The sequence below is a fragment of the Anser anser genome (assembly GCF_964211835.1).
Source record: "Anser anser genome assembly, chromosome: 1".
In the NCBI taxonomy this organism is placed as follows: Eukaryota; Metazoa; Chordata; class Aves; order Anseriformes; family Anatidae; genus Anser; species Anser anser.
The window spans coordinates 12,961,051-12,981,576 of record NC_139720.1 but is presented as its reverse complement, the minus strand read 5'-3'; the positions used below and the strand labels follow the sequence as shown (position 1 = coordinate 12,981,576).

Genomic DNA, 20,526 nt, shown 5'->3' with positions numbered 1-20,526 from the left:
AAAAAAACAAAAACTAGTCAAGTGGCCTCCCTGGCTCAGAACTGAGTCGTTTTTCAGGAACTTCTGACCTTTTTCTGGGAGAATGATGTTAGTTTTGGAGGTTATTTTACATATTTAAACACAAAGAACACCTTTTGCTCCTCTTACCTTCCTGTCTAGAATTTCAAGGACTGAATTCCCTCTGGATGAGATGATGCAAATTTGTGTTACAGTGACTGGGTTCATTGCGATAGGACGTAGAATAATTGCCCCTGGAGAAGAACGGGATTGCTCTGAAGTCTGTGGTCTTATTTTGGGCGCTGAGATCTTGCTGTTTACTTCCTCATCAGGTTGATGATAGCTGGAGCCTTAAACTTCCTGCTTGCTCTGATTGTGAGAAGCTGGAGTGAGTTAAGACTGAGGAGTGGTAGGAGAGCTATAGTTGGGATACCGTGTAAATTGGATGGGGGGAAGGGGGGGAGATGCTCAAAGCTTTGTCAACAAAAGTTTAAGAAACTAACTTGAGTGCCCATGGGTGTTAGTAAGAATTCAGCAGTAAATAAATGTCTGTGGGATCTTCCCATCCTTGCCCTATCCCTCCATAACAAGATTCTCCTCCCCTGGAAACCATCACATGATTACACGTTCATTTATATTCTAAAAATACGTTTCCCTGCCTTTTATGCTTTTCAGATTAAAACCATCATCTTCTCTCATAGGTTGGAACTTGTGGAGAAGAGATTCTCTCCAGCTTCCGTTTAAACTCCAAAAAAATAATTAGAATAAAAATTCACTATAAATTAAAACGTGATCTGAAGATGGCTAAAACTAGGCAAAATTATCCAACAAACTTGAAAGTACTTCACTTTGGGGAGGGGAAGTAACAATCAGCATTTCACTTCAGTATAAGGACTAAAAAGGCATCTTTTAATGCAGGAAAAATGTGGAACTGACAAATCTATGGGAGGAAAATGCCGAACGCAGCATAAAATGAAAATGATATTTCAAGCTTGATTTGACCTCAGTGATAACTTCTTCCCCTGTCCCTCTATTTGTACAGTTTTGAAAAGGCACTTCCCTGTTCTTTAAGGGAACTAAGCAAGGCTTAAGATAGTGAAATACCATTACTTAATATCTGCAATTATTTTAATGTGTTACATCATCTTTACCATAATCCTTAAGCTGTCAGTTAATGTACTACAGGAAGCAACATGCATGGAAATCTTAAACTGTTCTTAAAAAATAAATTTTTAATCTATTTGAGTAGTTCGACAGAAGTTAAACCTTAATATATGCTAGGGATGATGCGAGCTCTATGGAAAAAAAAACACGCACATTTTAATGATTAGATACCATATATAAAAATCATGTGTTCTGTGAGGAGAAAATAAATGTCATTGAACTGAGTGATTAGTTCGTATTTAGTTCATGTAAGAGTGAATTGAGCTTGAGAAAAATAGCTTAGTGGTGCTTATAAGGGAATATAGGTGTAGAAAAGTACTCGAAGGCCAGGGAACTGCTTCCCCCAGCTGCTGAATCCTTTGAGAAGTGCTGGCTGTGTTTTTGATGTGAATCGTCGTTCTCATAGGTTACTTTTGCAAATGAGTTTACTCTTGGGGTTTTGTGGTCAGAGGAAACTGAAGAAGAGGAAATATGCCTTGCTTTATGATCTGGGTGCACAGTACTAGTAAGGGCAATACATATGCATAATTTGGGTAGATAGTGCTTGGGCAAAAAGTCTCCATGATAGTTTTTAAGGGATGCTTCTGCAGCTGCAATGGAATACTTCTGTGGACAATCTATGTTGAAGAATTTTATTGCAGTTGTCAGTGTGTCTCATTCCTTTCTGGAAGGAAAAACCCCACAATATATCTTTATCAGCTTTATGAAAAGACTGCTGTGTTGTGAGACAGTTGGTGGACCACAGGGAAGATGCTGATTTTTCAGAAAAACAAATTTCATTAGGATTGTGGAACTATGATTACTGCTCGTGGAGTAAGAGAAAGGTGAGGTAATTAAATCTCTGGCCTGCGTGATGTTTTTAAAGGACTGAAGTAGAAAGCTGTGCTGTCCCTTGTGCTCTCGGTGTAACTGTGGAAGTGGTAGCACGGTTGCTCCTTGAGGCCAGGGCAATTTAGATGTTCAACACCAAATGTTTGGGTGAACTGAGCTGATTAGCATAAAGAGGTAAATGGTGTAATCCAGAAGCTGCAGATGACTAAAAGTAGGATTTATTTAGGTGTGAATATTAGGTAGTATGATGTGTCTTTTCGGGAACACAGGAACAGAATTGTCAAAGGAAAAGCTTTTGGGGATGGAGACCATAACTGCAAACAAAAGCATTAGTACTTGGGAAAAGAAAAAAATTGTTCTTCCAAATATGACAAGCTCTTTACTTGAGAATTTCTAAAATTATTGGATTATGCCTTTTGATTAATTTACATGATTATAAATTGTAGAAGAGCTCTGGCTCTTACTAGCAGACATTTTAAGGACTCTACTAGTCCTTCAAGTCTGACAAGTGCTCGTGTTGTCATTGTGCTGATTACTTAGTGGTGTTCTCATGTGTGATACCAGGCATGCTTTAGAACTTAGCAAATGCCGGTCAAGTTTTCAGTTGTGGGAACTGAAAGTCCGAGTGATGAGTAGACAGAGCAGCCCTGGGGAGAAGGCCCTGGGGGTGTTGGTGGATGAGAAGCTCAACGTGAGCCAGCAATGTGTGCTTGCAGCCCGGAAAGCCAACCGTGTCCTGGGCTGCATCAACAGAAGCGTGGCCAGCAGGGGAGGGAGGTGATTGTGCCCCTCTGCTCTTGTGAGACCCCACCTGGAGCCTGTGTTCAGTTCTGGGGCCTTCTGAGGGCCCCAGAAGAAGGACATGGATGTATTAGAATGAGTCCAGAAAGGGGACACAAGGATGATCAGAGGGCTGGAGCAGCTCTCCCATGAAGACAGGCTGAGGGAGTTGGGGTTGTTGAGCCTGGAGAAGAGAAGGCTCCAGGGAGACCTTACAGCGGCCTTCCAGTACCTAAAGGGTCCTACAGGAAAGCTGGGGAGGGACTCTCTCAGGGGTGTAGTGATAGGACAAGGGGGAATGGCTTTAAACTGAAAAAGGGGAGAATTAGATTAGATCTAAAGAAGTTCTTTGCTGTGAGGGCGGTGAGGCCCTGGCACAGGCTGCCCAGAGAAGCTGTGGCTGCCCCATCCCTGGAGGTGTTCAAGGCCAGGCTGGATGGGGCTTTGGGCAACCTGGTCTGGTGGGAGGTGTCCCTGCCCATGGCAGGGGGTTGGAATTGGGTGGTCTTTAAGGGTCTCTTAACTGAAACCATTCCATGATTCTGTGAAATTGAGGTGTGCTTTTACAGGGACAGCAAAGGCCACTTAATGTCATTGCTGTTGGTAAAAACTCAACCCCTCTGTCCAGTGCTTCAGCAGGCAGCTTCTGAGCTTGTGTTCCAGACCAGGGAGCTGTTAGTGCTTCTCTTTATGGTCACAGGGACTTGTTTAATGTTGCCAGACCTTACCATGAATATTTCTGATGTAACACTGGAGGTCAGTGATCTCGAGTCTGTTTTGAAAAGTTAGAGCACAAAGTGTAGCAGTTTTGAAGAATGAGGTTAAAGAAAAAAGATTCTTGCCATAAATAGTTCTATCAGTGCCCTAGTAGGGAGTTAAATGGGTTTTTCCTAGGTCACTTTTTTCCTAGGTCACTTTATAGTTTGGATTAAATGTCTTTTTGGACATCTAAACGAATTATTTTGCTATGATTGCGCTTGATTTATATTGTACAAAATATAATCTCCAAGTTGCTGTGCTAAATAACAAATTTCCAATTTTAGAATTAAAAATTTCCTGGCATTCCTTTTGTAAACAGAGGAAACTGCCATGTTTTGTGGCAGGATTTCAGTAGTTAGTAATGCATTAAATTGCACACGTATACAGAGACTGAGAAAAGCAATGTTTAAACAAAAATTGTTGACTTTACTGTAGCCTGTATAATGCACAGAACACTGAGTAAATGATGCAGTGAAAGCTTTGCTTCGGGTTGAAGTCTTCTAGTGTGTGAACGCTCTTTGTATGTATATTAGTGTTGGTTCTTCACTTCATTTTCAACTGATGCTGACTCCAGATGCAGGTACATATTCTTGTCTAATGTAAATCATCTTTTAGAAACATTTACTACAAAAACACAACTGTATATATAACTTCATCGTAAAAAGTAGATTAATGTAGCTAATATTTTGATGTCATTGATGAGAGATGGTTCTTTAAGGTTTGTGCCTTCAATACTTAAAACCTCCTCAGGAGTACTTAGAACAAAATGGAGAGAAACTTTCATCTTTGCAAAATTGAAAGTAAAATATGTGATCTGAAAGTTTTCCCTAACATACTTCCAGGCTTTTTTTCCCCTGCAAATAGCCTCAAACTGGCTGTTTTTTGGTTTGAGGTCAAGACCTGAATTAAACAAACATGTCTCCTCAGTTTAAAAAGCCCCATAAACTGTACATCAGTGCCCGCTTCCTAGTGCATAAATAGCACCGTGCGTGTACAGAAAGTGGTGGTGATCATCGTGCGTTTTAAGACAACTGCTCCGATATCTGTAAAATATTCTGTAATGTATCAAAGGGTTTTGCTTTACCGGGTGAATCCATGCTCGGGGCTGGGCTCGGGGCTTGTCCTGGGTGCCTGTGGGGAGGTAGGAGGGTGCCCGGCTCTCCGGGGGTGGTGTTGCTGGTGGCTGGGTGCACAGCCCCTGCATGTCCTTGCACAGCAGCCACGTAGGTCATGGTGTGCCTGTTGGCCCTGGGGAGGAGAAATGGAGAAAGTCATAACCCGGGCTCTTGGCGGCTGATAAACCGTCCTTACAAAAACACTTGGCTTTTCAGCAAGCACCTATAAACTCCGACACAAGCTTTGTCCCATGTAAATCAAGTCTTATCTGTGGATTTTTAAATGGAAACAAACCAACAAAATAAACCCCCATCCCTCAAACACATGCAAAGCTTCATTTTATGTGTTCCTGTGGAAGAAGGGAGTATGGCCTTTAGATCAGAAGGTGGTAGGGATTGTGGCTGTCTTTGCATTTAGTTAACTGACTGATTCAAGATAATTCCTCTAGAGACATTCTTCTATGAATGGTGTATTTTTCAGGGAGGCATTGTGGGACAAGAGGTGAATTCCTATCTCAGCTTGAGTACTGTAATGATCGATAGTTTAGATTTTGCTCTTCTATAGCTGCCTAGTGAACACAAGTACCAGTGTTTTTTTTTTTAAGGGATGTTGTAGAGGATGCCAGCATTTGCTGCATCGTGGCAGATTAATGTAGAATCAGCATTATCATGTCTGAGACTAAGATACTAAGCGATGTTTGCAGCATTCCGACTAGTAGTGTGGTGTACTTGGAGGTAGCGGATGTGTATACCCCATTGCCGAGTGCTGACAGTAAGTCCAGCATCCCTCAGCAACGAGGCAGACTGAGGTCAGTTAAAAGTATTGAGCTCTGACTGTTCATGGCTTCGTTTATTGCCACTTGTTTAAAAAATGAAAAATAAACATGAAATTGTTGTTAACTTATTTAATCGGTATAACGAGCTTGTGATTGAGAATTAGCTATTTGAGGCAACATTTCTTCTCCAAAGTATATGTTACGGTAAAATTGTGTTTATTTTTAGATCGTTTGCTTTATCCTTGCTACAGGGAATAAAGAAAATCTGCAAGCATGTTAGTTTCAGCCTCTGACTGTGCAATTCTTACTCTTATGTAGGTCTGAGCAGCCTCGTATAACCAAAGATGTAATTTGTTTTCATGCTGAGGACTTCTTAGAGGTAGTTCAGCGAATGCAATTAGACTTGCATGAGCCTCCGCTCTCACAGGTAAGCATGCCGTGAACTGTGAAGTAGGTGTCCTTTGTAAGTTATAAAACGAAGTTTTCATCCTTTTTTCCTTTTTCCTCCAGTGTGTCCAGTGGGTTGATGATGCAAAACTTAATCAGCTGCGAAGGGAAGGCATTCGATATGCCAGAATTCAGTTATTTGACAATGACATTTATTTTATCCCAAGGAATGTTGTGCACCAGTTCAAAACAGTTTCAGCTGTGTGCAGTTTGGCTTGGCACATCCGGCTCAAGCTGTATCATTCGGAGGAAGAACTCTCTCAAAATTCAAGTACTCTTGAAGCAGGGACCTCTGCAGACCCCAAGTCTTCGGTTATCGGACTTCAGACTGACAGCAGAATTTGTATGATAAGCAAAAATACCTCCGAAGACACCAAACTCTCAGATGCTCTGCAGACAAAGTGTCTGCAGCAGGAATTTATGCCGATAAAACATGAACCTGTTGCATCTCACCGAATAAAAGAAGAATCCATGAATGTTGATCTTGCTGAAAAGACAGTGGCGCCTAATGACACCAGGGGCCAGGCTGTGCAGACTGGATTGGATCGGATTGAATTGGCGACGTTTAAGTTTGAAATGGATTCCAAATTTGAGCCTGCCAACAAGGACTTACAAGGCAAGTTATGCCCCGGAAGCCACATACACCCGGATGATACGAGACAACATAGTTCATCATATCCAAAACTGCACGGACAAAGAGAAGATGATTTTTTGTGCTGAATTTGTATATATTGTTTTAAATTCCTTTTTAAATTTAATGATGTAATAATGTAAAGATTCATAAATTCTGTGGGGCGAGTTTGTGACTTGCCTCCGCATCTGTTACAGAAAATAGTTATGTAGCTTTGTAACATTCCTCAGTGCCTGTCCATAACTGTGAAGTATCAAAGCACTTAGGGCCAGATGCACTGTAAACACTGCAGGTTTAACATAAAGAAGTCTTTAAATAATTTTGAGTTGTAGGTTTTAGAGTAGAGCTGACATTTAACATATATATTTTTTGTAAGATGAGCCAGAGTTGTTTTTGACAATTCCGGGCTTTTCCATAGAGCTTATTTATACCAATTTTTTCATTTTAAATGTGTCAGCACTGTAGTGTAAATATCTTTTTTAAAGATCTTTTTAGTGTGATTTATACTGAAATGTGAGCCGCTTAATAAAGGTTCATAATAACAGATTGGTTTTATTTTTGGATCTGCAAAAAATAATTCAGTTAAACTGCCTCTCTAAATGGTTTTGCTTCTACCTGCACTAAAGCATAGGATGCCCTTACCCCGTTGTGGCGTGAGGAGCTGTAGCAGACAGAGGTAGAGTTGAGGCATTCTTTGTAAACCAAGATCAGTCAGGATGCAAAATCAGTCCTCCCTTCACAGGGTTTCTTACAGCTGACTGTTGAAGGCACTCCCCAGGCTACTGTCATCAGATGTTAATGTGGAACAGAGGCAAGTGCTGCCCGCAGCCTTCCCATGTTGGGGAGTACGGTTGGGTACCAGGGGGTTCCAGGAGCGCTGCCAGCAACTGCTGGCATCTCTCTGAGCTGGGGCGAGGTGGCAAACTCCTTTTCATGCTTACCTCCTCCCCCTGCACAATCCATGATTAAGAAAGTTCCATTTCACATCTAAAAAAAAAAAAAGTCTAGCACTTTCCACCTGCCGGTGAGTTACCTGACTAAATTAGATCAAAGAATGTTTTTAGATGGTTACAACAGCCTCAACTCGAGCGGTGACCTGAAAATTCACCGAGGCAAATTTGGATTCGAACTGCTCCGTATGCTGGTAGTGCAAGGCAGTAAGGATACCGGCCAGTGGGTCTGGTAGGAAGATCCCTCGTGAGTCCCAGTTAGGAAGTAAGAGTTGTTTCATCAAGGGAATGATAGCGGTGGCGGAGTTAACTGTTCACCTCTCTCCGCTCCTATGGAACTCCACAGTTCTCCCAGGCCGTATTCTGAGGGAAGAGGATTTCAAGGCTAGCTAGCATCTGATGTGGTAATGGCAAACACTCTGTAATTTAACTTATTTAATTGTGTGTAACATATTATTGTATAGTTCAAACACATCTGAACGATATTTCTTTTTCAGGTAGCTATAAACAGCAGCAAACTGCCCTGCAGCCTGTCCTTCAGCTAAGCATTTAAAACTTAAGAGCATAAGCCTGTTGTTTCTAAAGCCCTCTGCCCCCATTTTTGGGGGATTTTTTTCCCCACACCTTTCTCATAGTTGTACATCCTTACATACTTAATTGACGATATTTGATACACTTCGTGATCACTCTGGCTTCCATTGTAGCAATAGAACAATGTGATTTTTTTTTCAGGTTATGTCTAGTTTAACTCCCCAAGGCCCTTTTGTTGCAAATGTTTCTTGCTCATAGGTTGTTAAAATTCAGATTGTTACCTTTGTACTTATGCCTGGCACTAAAATCAGCCATTTAACTGATGTGTGCCCTGTTGTGTTTAAATGGAAGATAGGTCTGTTGAGGAATTATTAATTAAATCAACCTTTGAATTGCTAACCGTTACTCCTACATAGCCATAATTATGTATTAGAGAAGCAATAGAAACACAAATCTCCTGGATGTGGCTAAATCCTACTGCTATTGTCAGTAATGCTGGTTAAGAGGTTACTGCCAGTTTTGCAGCCTCAGGGATCTTGCTTTCCCCTCACTCCGTGAGCAAGCAAAATGGTTCATGTGTGACATGGTAAGTTACTGCTCCAGCTTGTGCGGATCTGAAAAACTAATTGGTTCATGTAAGGGTTTGAGCCTTCCTGATAGAAACGTGGTCTCAGCTCCCACCGCGTTCCCTGCGCTACCTGGGAATTGCCACCATAATCCCCTTGGCTTTGTGAGCACACGTACGCAGTTACGGAGCCTCCCGTTCCCTTTTGTTGTGCCTGCTGGTGAGGGCAGGGAGGAGCTGCAGGCTGCCATTCTCAGCAAGCACGCAGCTTTTGCAATCTGTTAGTAGGAAGCTTCAGCTTTTTGAAAACCGGTCCTGATAGATCCTGATTTTCTTTTTTAAACTTTCACATACAAATGAGATTTAAAGGGGGAAAAAAGACGTATGCTGGTGATCCATCTGCTCATTATTCATTCTGGTCAAAGTATTTTTTGTCAGATTTTAGTAAAATGCATACATCCCACTTGATGGCAGACAGTTTTCTGCATCATAGGTCCTGTCTAGATGGAAGAAATGCCTTTGAAAATGGTTTAGCAAATATGACTTTACACCTAAGGGTAAAACTTAATTTCCATTTGGCAACCTGCTCAGTGGTCTTGGCTGATAGGGCCTCGCACTTCTGCCCAGGTATGTCTTGGTTCTGAAAATTTGCTTCAGCTGCCTGCATCTTCAGCCCTTTTTTTTTCTTTTTTATCACTTTCAAAATTTTAGGAGAGAAAAGGAGCAGCTCTTACAATTTTTATGCTTTGTTTTTGAGACAAACTAGATCCTGATTTTTAGACACAATTCCTTGTAGATGGGCTATGAATAATTCCGACATTACCAATGGCTGTCAAAGCTTCCTTTGTATTCCAAGCTGCAGATAGTCTGGGCTGACTGGCAATATGAGCATAAACTTCTTGGTTTGCTTTAAAAAAACAACACAGCTTTTTGTCCTCTGCCCGTGGTGTATTCGTTTTGACGCGGTCCCTCTTTAGGAGGGAGCACCTCTTCGGAGACGTTCAGCTCCCAAGTTGTTCGTTAGTCTGCCAAAAGCCTTTGCTCTCAAGCGCTCCCGTGTGATAACCTCTCTCCCTGCCGCACACAGCTTTATATTCAGACTTCTGCTTCAGCAATAAATCTTTCATGCCTTCTGATGTACTGAAACTAGTCTTTGCTTGTTGCTTTTTTCCCCTCCCTGGATTTCAGCTGTGCATAAATCTTCCCGTTAGCTGGTACTTCGGCTGAAATCTCCAGTGGTTCACTTACCTCTCTTGGCCCTTGTTCTTCTGCAGATTGGAGAAATCTGCCGAAGGCTTCTTGCCTGTGCTGCAGTGGTGTCCCAGCTCATGACACGATGTGCACAACTTGAGAAATGCTTTCCTAGATGCTGGTACCGTACCTGTGGGTAGCAAAGAACTGCATTGTTACTGTCACTACCAATAGCTTTCAAGGTGGTAGCTACTTTATTTTTCTCTTTTAATTACCGGAGCTTTTGCATTTCTCTGGCAACTGACTTCATGTGTTACATACAAGTGTTACTCGGTGTTGTCATCCTCCAGCCCTCCAAATGCCTGCGAATTGACTCTGAAACAGCATTTTCATTACAGGTACTTCTGGCATGCAGATTTTGCCCTTCCTTGTTACTATAGTGAATATTTCAATACATCTTTAATGGAAATATTAATTCTATCTAGTATTAGAAATAAAGTATTATTTCAGAGGGTGATTTAAGTATTCATCTGTGAAAGAGTTTCTTGGTGATAAATAAAATTGATTTTTAAGCAAACACACGTGCACAGTAAATAAGTTGGCGTTGCAAATAATGTAGGAAATGGGGAAAAAAATAGAAGAATGCTGTGGAACGAATCAGCAGAACAGTACAAACTTGGAAAATTGAATGAGTCTTCGAAGAAATATAGGAAAAACATTCTTGTTGAAAAGTGACGATTTTCTAATATCTGCGTGTGAATAAGGATGCTGAATTGACTGAAAGATCCATGTTTTCTTTATGCTCATTGGCAAAATAAACTGTTGGGGGGGGGGGGTGTAGATTGTCATCAGACCCTAGCAGGATGAAAGCTGTATGCATTCGGATCAAATGATAAAAGAACTTTGCAGGCTCTCCGGTGTAATTTCATTCATTTTCTTGTGGTCACATCCTTAGAGAACCTCGTCTTTAGGCAAACGAGCGCCTTTTTCCTACCTGTGAATGTGTCCAAGCTGGAAATGGAAAGGATGGATTTTCATTTATCTGTAGTTTGCTGTGAATGGCACTGTTGAAATTGATTGTGAGTCCCTGTTACTTCTTGTTTGTTAAACTAATACTATTTTAGGTGGACAAAAAGCACTTTAAAAGCTGTGTAATAGGTGATACTGGTATTTTGTGCAGATCCCACTGATTTTGCAGCGTACATGAGAAAACTGGGGCAACGTTGACTCACTGATTTCATTTTCCTTAGAAATACAAACAACTCTGTGTCGTGTGTGCGGCTTCTTGCCCAGAAGCAGTGATTGACTTCACAGTATCTAGGTTGCTGTTCCTATTAGAATCATCAGGGATGTGGACTCTGCAAACCTAGTGTGTTAGTTTCTGGCCACTGTTTTTGCTCTGTAATATGATGCTAATATTTCTCCTGTTTTAGCGCTGTGCTGTATTGAAGTGCCAGGTAAACATTGGTTGTCTTGTGTTCTGGTCATGCTGATAGATTAGCCTGCTGCTGAGGTCATTAGTCCTAAATAGTCCTTTAATATTTGGTGTACAGTTATGATATTCTGATACAAACATCGATTAAAACAGCAGATTAAACTTCTATTTTTATCAAGTTTTATTTTTCAATAACTATTTTGATATGTTTACTTTTACCGATTAATTTCCAGTCCACCTAAATGAAAATGTGATGTTTAGTAGAGTTTAGACTGGTGTTATAAAGACTGCTTCTTATGGCAGTTTGTGTGAGTCTGGTTGCATTTGGACAAAATGGGGCAGTTAGCTGAGAAAGGGATCCCATAGTAAGTGTCTCGAGAAGAAGAAAACCTTGTGAATTAGACACAGGTGTGGAAAACTAATGCCACAAAGCAACGTTGCTAAAGCTATAGCCTATTTTGACATAGTCACCTTCAGTCAGACGTCAGGTAGAAGTTTCCATGTACCAAAGGACTAGAACATTTCGTTTATGATTGTTTCTGGCTCTTACGTTGTCATTCCACTCTAAATGAAAAGGGTTTTCTTACGTTTGCCATTCGGTTGTGATGTTGGTTTGTTGGGAAGGGCAGACTGAAGGAAACAGCATTACTCAGTGCTGGGTTTTTCTGTCCTTAAGCCAAGTTCAGTACAAGGATAATATTTTATATTGATATTGAATAGTATTGTAGTGTCCGTTTGCAGTGGTTCCTTAAATTGCCTTAACCCACCAAGATTGATGTTTTCATCATTGGGTAATAGCCTGGCCCTTTTTAGGTGTAAAGGGCTCATACATGAGACTGACTTCATCCAAACCTTCAGACAATACAGGTACAATAAAAAGGTACAGACTTGTTTTTTCTAACTTGGTGCAGAAATTGTCTGGTTCTTTTGATCTCTACCTTAGTTTAAAACAAAGCAAAAACTGGCTTAGCTTTCCATATCAATAAATGCAAAGGATGTAGTTCTGAGGATAAAGTTATTTGGGAGGTTTACTACTGAAAAGCAATGTTACTTGTGCTCAAGCCATAGTGGTGTTAAAATAGATACCACCTAATGTGGTTAGAATCCCGGGTTGGTGGGAGTGTCAAAATCTCACTTTGATAAATCCATCTGTACCCCCAGTTTTTAACCGAAATCTTTACCCCAACTTTTATATCGGGCAAATGTGAAAATTTCCATGAGGTTACTCTACACTTTTGCTTCTGTATTACTCTGCATATTTGTCAGAAATAGTACTGTTCTCATCTCTTAAGTGATTCTGTAACTTAGTCCTGTGCGATCTTATTTTTGAGCATTGTTCATGCCTAGCAGCACACCGAATGCACGTATGCAGATTCTTACAGCATTTTAGTTAGTTTGGGATGTACGTCACACAGCTGTATCTTCCAAGTACGAGAACAGAAGACTTTATACTCCTCTGAGATGGTGACAAGTCGAGAAAAGCAATATAAATAATGGAAAAACTTAGTTTCATGACCTCTTATACATGTGCATCGAGTACTTATTTTCTTGGATCAGACAAAAGTAGATGCTCATCTACAGTGCATGCCAAAGTGTTCAAGCTTGTATGAACGATTTGAATAGAAATAAATGATGTAGATTATGTATCACCATATATATGCCATCTATATATATATTATACAGATAATATATATTTATCATCAGCATACGATAAATATTTTGTTTCATTTCCGAAGAACAAGCTTTTCACTTGTCTTAAAACAAATTGGTAGATGGCAAAGCTCTCTCCTCCACACCCCATGTCAAGTGTGACGTGGATAACTGAGAAAAAAGGTGTTCTCACGTGCACGAGGTCAGCGGGTAGTGACTTCCTCCTGGCGACTGCTTCTGGTAAATCAGTATGAGCCATCTCAGCATCAGCTTTCCCTTTTCCTGACACTATCAAATCTGCTTTTCACACTTTATCAAACCTGCTTTTTTTTTGTTTCATTTAATGATGGGTAGGTGAGTCTGTAAATTTAAGAAAAAGCGTGAGAAGTACTCATTGTGCTTCACAGCTGTGAACAGCGCCTGGGAGAACGTGGTAATTGTGAGTAGCTGTAACTTCTGCAACAGCTTCTGAAAAGGTCACAGCGGACTACAGTGAAGTCTGTCAAATCTTTCTGAGTGGGGTTCTGATATCACAAAAAATGATGAGTGATTGTACAAAGGGGTTTGTACAAAGGTGTCACAGCACCACTTTTACGTCAGGGTTAAAACTGATGGGCCATACCCAATCAAAAGGGATATTCCTCTCACCCAAGTATCTCTGTAAGAACTTGGCCAGTTCAGTGCTTCCAAGTGGCTGCATCATAAGAACATCTGATAACGTTATTTTGTGTAGGACACCAGAAGGAAACTTGCTTCAGCCTTCAGAATCACAGTAGTTTATTTCAAGGTCTTTAAGTAAAACTTTTTTTCAAAAAAAAAAAACAACAAACACCCTAAACTCCCCCGCCCCCCCCCCCCCAAAAAAAAAAAACCCACAAACATCAAACAAACCAATGCTGAAATTGTTAATCCTCTTCCGTTGAATGAGAGGCAGCAATGATAAGGCACAACTAACAATTTAGAACAACCACGTTCAGTCCTAGTGAACTGGAGCTGCTAAACGTCCAGATAATAGTTGCATCTGTGAAATAGGTGGGCTGTTAAAAGGGGCACAGTTGCTATTTGCTGCTCACCTTGCTGATGTACAGTGAAGTCCTAATGAGGCTAGTTCTTACTCCCCCGTCAGCAAAGTTACCACAAGTTGTTAATACGCCCAGTTTGAGTGAGGAAGGCTGCCCTGCTCTTCTGAGCAGCGTGGGGTTTTCTGGCATCATGTCAAGGCTTTTTTTTTTTTTTTTTTTGCTTATTCCATGGTATTCCTGTTATGGGAAGACCGTGGCTGCTCGGTTTCATGCTTGGTGCTGTACCATGCCAAATCACCTCAAGCAGGGCCCTTGTTGTTCTGGCCCCTTCTCCGATGAAGCCTTACTCAGGCCTGAGCCCACCTCACGTTAGCCAAAACGCTTGTTAGGTGTTTGCAGCAGCGCTTCTAAAGCTGTTTGGAGGAGTTAGCCCTGAGGGGAGGGTGTCTTTGCACCCCTTTCACTTCTCCATCATTTGTTCAGGCACGCAGTGAACATTTCACAGCAAGTCCAGCTTGCCAGCCACGGGACGTCCTGTGGAGGAGGGCTGGATTTGGTGTACAGACCGAGGCTAGTCTCTATGCCACACATACAATGTAAGTGTAGCTGTGCGTGTTTATATACGCTCTTCTCTCATTTCCTATAGTTGGCAGGCCCGAGACCTCGGGACCTCGCGCTGGGGGGAATGCCCTTCCTCCTCCCCAGTGCCCCCAGCTGATCCTAAGCCCAGGTGCTGTTTGAAGTTAACACAGATGGCACAGGAAGCCTCTTCAGTGGGTGAGGGCCTAGCCTGGGCACATAGCAACTGCTGAAGGTTTCTCAGCGTTAAGCAGCGCCCAGATATGCCTCCCACAAAAAGAAATGTTGCTACTAAACGAATGAAAGTGCTGTTGTTTTTTTCCTTCCCCCTTTGAAGGGAAGAATTCATCATTTCAGCTCCCTGTAAATTGTGAGGCTTGTAAACTGGGACTGAGCATGCAGATGTGCTTAGCAGAAGTCGCTGTGTTAATTTTATTGTAGGTACTTTGCAACTTTATACAGCTCTTTTAACAGCTAAGGATTAGAAGGAGTTGTGTTTTTGTCAGTCCGTGGCTTCCCCGTTAGCGAGGCAGGGCAGACAACCACACTGAAGCAGCCTTGAGTTAGATCCTTTCTAAAAACCATTTGGTACCTGAAGTTCTAAATCAAGACCCATCACCTTAGTCCGGAACAGGCTGTTTCCTTAAAGTCACCTCAGGGGGCTCTGACAGCTGGTTCCTATGTTTTTCTGTCTGGCTGTGTGTGATTGAAGAGTAAGCAAAAAATCCATAGTCAAGGACCTTTCCTTTTTAAAGGACAGCTCCAGCTGAGTGCAGCTAATTAAAATTTTATGAATGAGACGCTTTGATCTAGTCAGTTCCTGTTACCATCGGCAGTTTTTCCCTGGCTCTTTGCATTACACGCAGGAAATGTAAATGAATCCCTATTTTCAGCAAGCGTGTTCATTATGCCCTAGATGTTAGAACTTGATGTTATCCTGGCTCCCAGAAGAGCACTTCCGGCCCCCAAACAGGCTTCTCGTTCCAGCTCTTCCCAAAAATTCCCTTCATTGTATTTGTTACTTGATAAGTACATTTGCTCCAAAAAGCCAAGGCTTTACCTCCAGGGCTTTAATACCCTACAGCATTAAAAACCGTCTTTCTTGTTAAAGTACCCCTTCCTGCTGGCACAAACATGTTACAGGACCCGCCCAGCAGCTTCAGCCTCTTAGAGAAGTGGTGACATTTTACTTGGAAAGAGAATCATAACCACTGTGGTCCCTTTTTTCTCTGAACATAAACCTGCTGGCATGGTCCAGTACACGTACGGTTTGTCTGTGTACCAGCAGTTAAGAAAACCAAACCTTTTTCCACGCTGGAAGAGGATTTTCACCATCAAAAAGGAAATGCTGTGTCACTTTATTCCTTTTTTGCTCTGGTTGGTGGCTTTCATTTGTTACTGACTCTTAAAGCAAATTACCATATCACAGGAAGTACCCTTACCTGGTTATTTCTTGACGATAGCATAAACAAGAAAACTGAGGGTAATCCTTGTAAGGAAGAACTAGGTGCTGACTGCTCTGGGATGGAACAGCTGTGGCTCCTTTTGAGATCCACCTGCATGTGAAGAGGTTAAGTTTTATTCTGTGTAACAAAATAACCCTATCAGAACACCTAATGTTGAACAAATACTTTTATTTACAAGAGCATGTATGACCATTTTAAAATAAAAAATGGAACAAGTCTACTTTTGGTCTCCAGCCTCGTTTAGATGAAGTCTCCAGAGCATTTTCTTATGTGGTGTCCTAGAGATCACATTTGTGGCAAAACTAATAATCCAGCAGTTCGGTACCAGTCTCAGCCATGAATACCCCCTACAGCTTAGTCTCTTCGTACATAGAAGATATTATATCCAAGTTCAACCATACCCCCGATAAGCAAGGCCCACAAGGGGATAAATACATAGGCTAGTTTCATCGTGGTGAATTGCTGCAGTTTAGCGCAGAGGGCAAGGCAGAAGGCTAACTTGAGCAGCATTGCGATGAGGTACCAGGCTTTTTTCTTGATGTTCTGCGAGCCGTTGCGAGGGTCAAAGCCAGACTTGCACCGTCCAGCCATTTTTACGATTAACATAACGAGAAGAATAGTATCAAATATCCAGACTGGAATGAAAATGAGGAACCAGTTCCACGGAGCCTTCTCATCCAGCTTCAGCACCAGCATGATCAGGAAGAGCAACGTAAAAAGCCATGTCAGTAGTACCCTTTGCGCCAGGGACATTCTCATTTAAACAGCTTTGAGAGAAAGTCTTCCCGTGGTTGGCAACAACCTAAGAACACAAAAAGCAGAGGGGCAGGCATCAAAAGATGTCACGGTATCAACCATGAGGCATAATCTGTGAAGTAGACTAATTTCTTGCCTTCCCACCCCTTCCACGTTCGCTACATGCTCTGTGTCCAGGCATTTCTTTTCTAGCTCCCATTCCCAGCCATGCACCCTGTGCTGGTTCCACCCACCATCAACACGGAGCGCCCTCAGGCAGCAGCTGTACAACTCACCTCTCCGTTTGAAACAAGCGACGCTCTGAACCCAAACTAGCTGTCAAAGTCATTTAGGGATTTTTGTGTTCTGAGAACACGTTCAGATCTATTTTCCTTCAGTACCAAGGTACTCATAGTTAATCTTTGAAAATAAAGCTACCACTTTGCTGTCCATAATAAATAACCACACTAAAATACAAGCCAGTTAACAAGGACAAGTAACAAAGTATCTGAAAGATCCTAATATCCACAGCTGAAGTGACCTGGTCTGAAATTGAGCCAGAAAGCTCTGCTAACTACTACTTACTGTTCAACAGCAGCCCTAAAATACTAAAAGTTAAGGATAACATTTGCTTTTTTGGCAAGTATCTAAAGTATGCAGACATTGACTGATTCTGCTTCAGCCAAACCAACTGAGCGGCTTGGTAGCATATTTAAGTTTCAGCGTAGTCATGACAGAAGAAAAACAGACACAAGTATCTCACTGCCATTACAGTCATAAAAGTTTTTATACGCCTAAATGAAAGACATCGACCATCGCGTCTGCCAGAAGGATTCTGCTGCAAGTCTAAAGTACCAGCTTTAACGCAGCAAGAATTATTATTACCTTAATAATGGATGCTACAAAGATGGGCAATTGCATGGCAGTGACACGGCGCTAAAACAGGGGTCTTAACTATTTTAAATATTTGAGATTTTTTTTTTGCAAGCTTGACAAAAATTAATTCTAGAACACCACTGCTATAGTTCCACTTGAATAAGAACCTGGACTTTGACTGGTTCCAGAGGACAAAGTATTTAGGCTACTTCAGAAGAGCAGCTCGCCTGCAGCACCCGACCGTCACGGGCTGCCAGAGGGGGCGGACCAGCCCTGCCTCCTGCCTCCTGCACAGGGTTGTCGATGCCTCACGTCACATCACGACGCCTATACAACTCTCTGAACATGCAGAAAACTGTTAGCGGCGTTTTCTTTTTAACTGGGTTCGGATTTTTTCCCCCAGATTAGCACACCAAACCGGGCGTGTACTCAAACATCGGAACCAGATGCAGGAAGCAGCCACTGCTGGCTCAGCCGGTTTGGGGGTGCCGCTGGGGGATAACAGTTCTGTGCACCTCTAACATCGCCCCGCAACTGCAACCTGCCTCTTGATACACAGTTCAGCAGGCCTACTGTTTTCTTCAGGCTGGGTCTGAAGTTTGAACAGATTAGATTTCGAGCAAACCAGTGGGTTTTCTCCTACTGAACAGATCCAGCCAAGCCTAAACTAAGCAAAGCTGGGGTTGCTGTAAGCGCATCTCCTCCCTCCGGCACTTGGGGGACCCCAACCCAGGCCACTTCCTTGAGCTGAACTAGAAAGAAAAAAGAAGTTTGGTACTTTTGTACTTGACTTTTCAGTGTCTCTGTTCTGCTTGGATTGCCAGAAGGTCTGAAGAAAGGCAGTTACTGGAGAGGTGGAACCGAGACCCCATCCTTACAGGAGGGGTGGAGCTGAGCGGTGACCTCTGCACAGGAGTTAATTGCTATTAAGCTGAGAAATTAGAAGGAAGCTTAGATAGCGTTGCTCTTTTCTTGCTGTAGGAACACACCTAAACCAGCTGGCAGATAGAGAGGATTACAGAACAATTATTATGACCTGCTTTAAGTATTTCCTGCACTCAGACAACATTTCCAGTATCCTCAAGTACAAGTTTGTGGCTACAGTGAAGACAGTGGTGACCTGAACCTGTTTCAGCAATCCTTTCATCAAAACATTCCAGAAAAACAGTTCTAGAAATACTGCTACAGATAGTACAAGAAGGAGAATCTCTCATTAGCAAACCGGAGAAAGGAGAAACCAAAGAAACAGGCTGGAAACTTGTGCCTGGAAGGAATTCAACACTCTTAGAAGTATCAGGTGATCGACACTCAAAGAAGGGGCTATCAAGTGTCTGGAGAAAACAGAAAGTTACCAATGAGGTATTAGATGGGGCTGCCCAATATGAAGGTTGCTAACTTTATGTGAAGATTTTCAATTTTCCTAATTTTTCAGAACACTTAGTAACACAACTTTAAAAAGCACAGACAAAAAACCTCAGCAGGGGACATTGTATTGCCTTTCACTGATCTAATCAGGAGACGTACCTGCGCAATGGGACAGGAACTGCAAGGCTCCATTCAATTTTACATTTTGAGGATGCAAACTCAAAGAATCCAGGGGTACTTTCGAGATCTTATAGCCCCGTACCCCAAGTACAGGAAGCTAGAAGTCTACAGACCGACAGCTGGGGATGCAGCTGGCGTAGTGATGAAGGTCTGATCACACAGAGCACTTGACCACGTTTTGTTAGCAAAGCAGGAGGGGATCTGCAGACTCCCAGCTGGAGGCAGCCATCCCAAGAAGACGTTCGGGTTGGAAGAGGGATGCAAATTTGGCACAAGCCTGAACCAGTTCTTCTGCGAAGAAGCAATGTCAAAGGCGGGGTGCAGAACTAAAAAAGCTGTCAGCTCCTTACAGGACTCCTGTAATTAGCAGCAAGTGGAGTTTATCAGTAATGAGAAACACTGCCTAAGCACCGTTACTGACCTTGGTGGGACGCTCTAAATAACCAGAATGTCCCATAAGCTAATTATAGCCCTTTCAGAAGGAAAAAACAAAGCAGAGGAGTTAACCTAACGCTCAGCCCTACAGTAACAACAACTGATCTACGAGCTTAAACGTAAGCCTTGACTGGTGCTTAACTAACTTCAGGAGAGGGAAGCCCAATTAAACAGCACTGTAGGTTAATTCAGGGACACACCGAGCGGTCTGGCGGGGAGAACTGAACCCGGGAACAGCCCCGGGGTCCCTCACAGCCCTTCTGCTGCTCGGCTGGCCCCCATTTTCCCCCTTATTTCCCCATTTACCTCCTTTTTTTCCTCCATATTTTCTCCCATCTCCCCCTTTTCCCCCTACTTTCCCTATTTTCCCCCCTACTTTCCCCTTTTTCCCCTCTATTTTCCCCAATTCCCCTCCTTTTCTCCCCACTTCCCCCCTTTTTCCATGTATTTTCCTCTTTTCCCTCTATTTTCCCTCTATTTTCCCCCCATTTTCCCCTATTTTCCTCATGTTCCCTCTATCTTCCCCCTATTTTCCCCCTTACTTTCCTCTATTTTCCCTCATTTTCCCCCTATTTTCCCCATTCCCCCCTACTTTCCTCCTATTTTCCCCTTTTCCCCTCTATTTTCTCCCATTTCCCCCCTATTTTTCCCATTTTACCCGCATTTCCCCCCTATTTTTCCCATTTTACCCCCATTTCCCCCCCTGTCTTTCCCTATTTGCCCCCATTTCCCGCCCCTGCCCTCAGGCCCCTCACAGGGCTCCAGGAGCCCACCCCGGGGTCCCCCCGCCACCTACCGCAGGGGCAGGGCCCGTCGCAGCCCGACCCGTCCCGTCCCGGCCGGGCCCCGCAGGCCGCACGCAGCTCCGCGCAGCGTCCCGCCCCACCATTGGGCAGCACGGACGCTCATCACGCTGCCCCGCGCTGTCATTGGTCCGCTCAGACGGCGCTCGAGATAAAGCCCGCCTCCCGCCGCTCTGTTTGCGGGCAGGCCCGTCACGGAGGGGCTGCCCCCTCCCGATTGGCTGCGGCTTGCCTTTCATCCCG

The 20,526-nt window shown here is 42.9% G+C and overlaps 2 protein-coding genes across 5 annotated transcripts in view; one reads left to right on the top strand and one right to left on the bottom strand.

Moving 5' to 3' along the window:
* RSBN1L (round spermatid basic protein 1 like) overlaps nucleotides 1–7,041 on the top strand; it is a 49,131-nt gene extending 42,090 nt beyond the window's left edge. For both annotated transcript variants that reach the window (XM_083811231.1, XM_083811230.1), the window contains 2 exons: nucleotides 5,741–5,849; nucleotides 5,933–7,041. In XM_083811231.1, coding sequence (XP_083667357.1) covers nucleotides 5,741–5,849; nucleotides 5,933–6,589 — 766 coding nt within the window. In that variant the 3' untranslated portion in view covers nucleotides 6,590–7,041. The remainder of the gene's footprint in view (nucleotides 1–5,740; nucleotides 5,850–5,932) is intronic.
* Nucleotides 4,765–20,469, bottom strand: TMEM60 (transmembrane protein 60). Of its 3 annotated transcripts, XR_014575354.1 has the most exons (4): nucleotides 20,277–20,469; nucleotides 19,025–19,402; nucleotides 15,866–16,691; nucleotides 4,765–4,779 (listed from the first exon to the last, which is right to left on the bottom strand). XR_014575354.1 is itself a non-coding variant. In XM_083811315.1 (3 exons), the coding sequence occupies exon 3, from the start codon at nucleotides 16,646–16,648 to the stop codon at nucleotides 16,244–16,246; it is 405 nt and encodes a 134-aa protein (XP_083667441.1). In that variant the 5' UTR covers nucleotides 16,649–16,691; nucleotides 19,025–19,402; nucleotides 20,277–20,428; the 3' UTR covers nucleotides 16,038–16,243. The 3 variants fall into 3 exon arrangements, 2 of the variants coding, with proteins under 2 accessions (XP_083667441.1, XP_083667442.1); XM_083811315.1 differs by lacking the exon at nucleotides 4,765–4,779 and having other exon boundaries at nucleotides 16,038–16,691; nucleotides 20,277–20,428; XM_083811316.1 differs by lacking the exons at nucleotides 4,765–4,779; nucleotides 19,025–19,402 and having other exon boundaries at nucleotides 16,038–16,691; nucleotides 20,277–20,428.
* Between the last annotated feature and the right edge of the window lie 57 nt (nucleotides 20,470–20,526).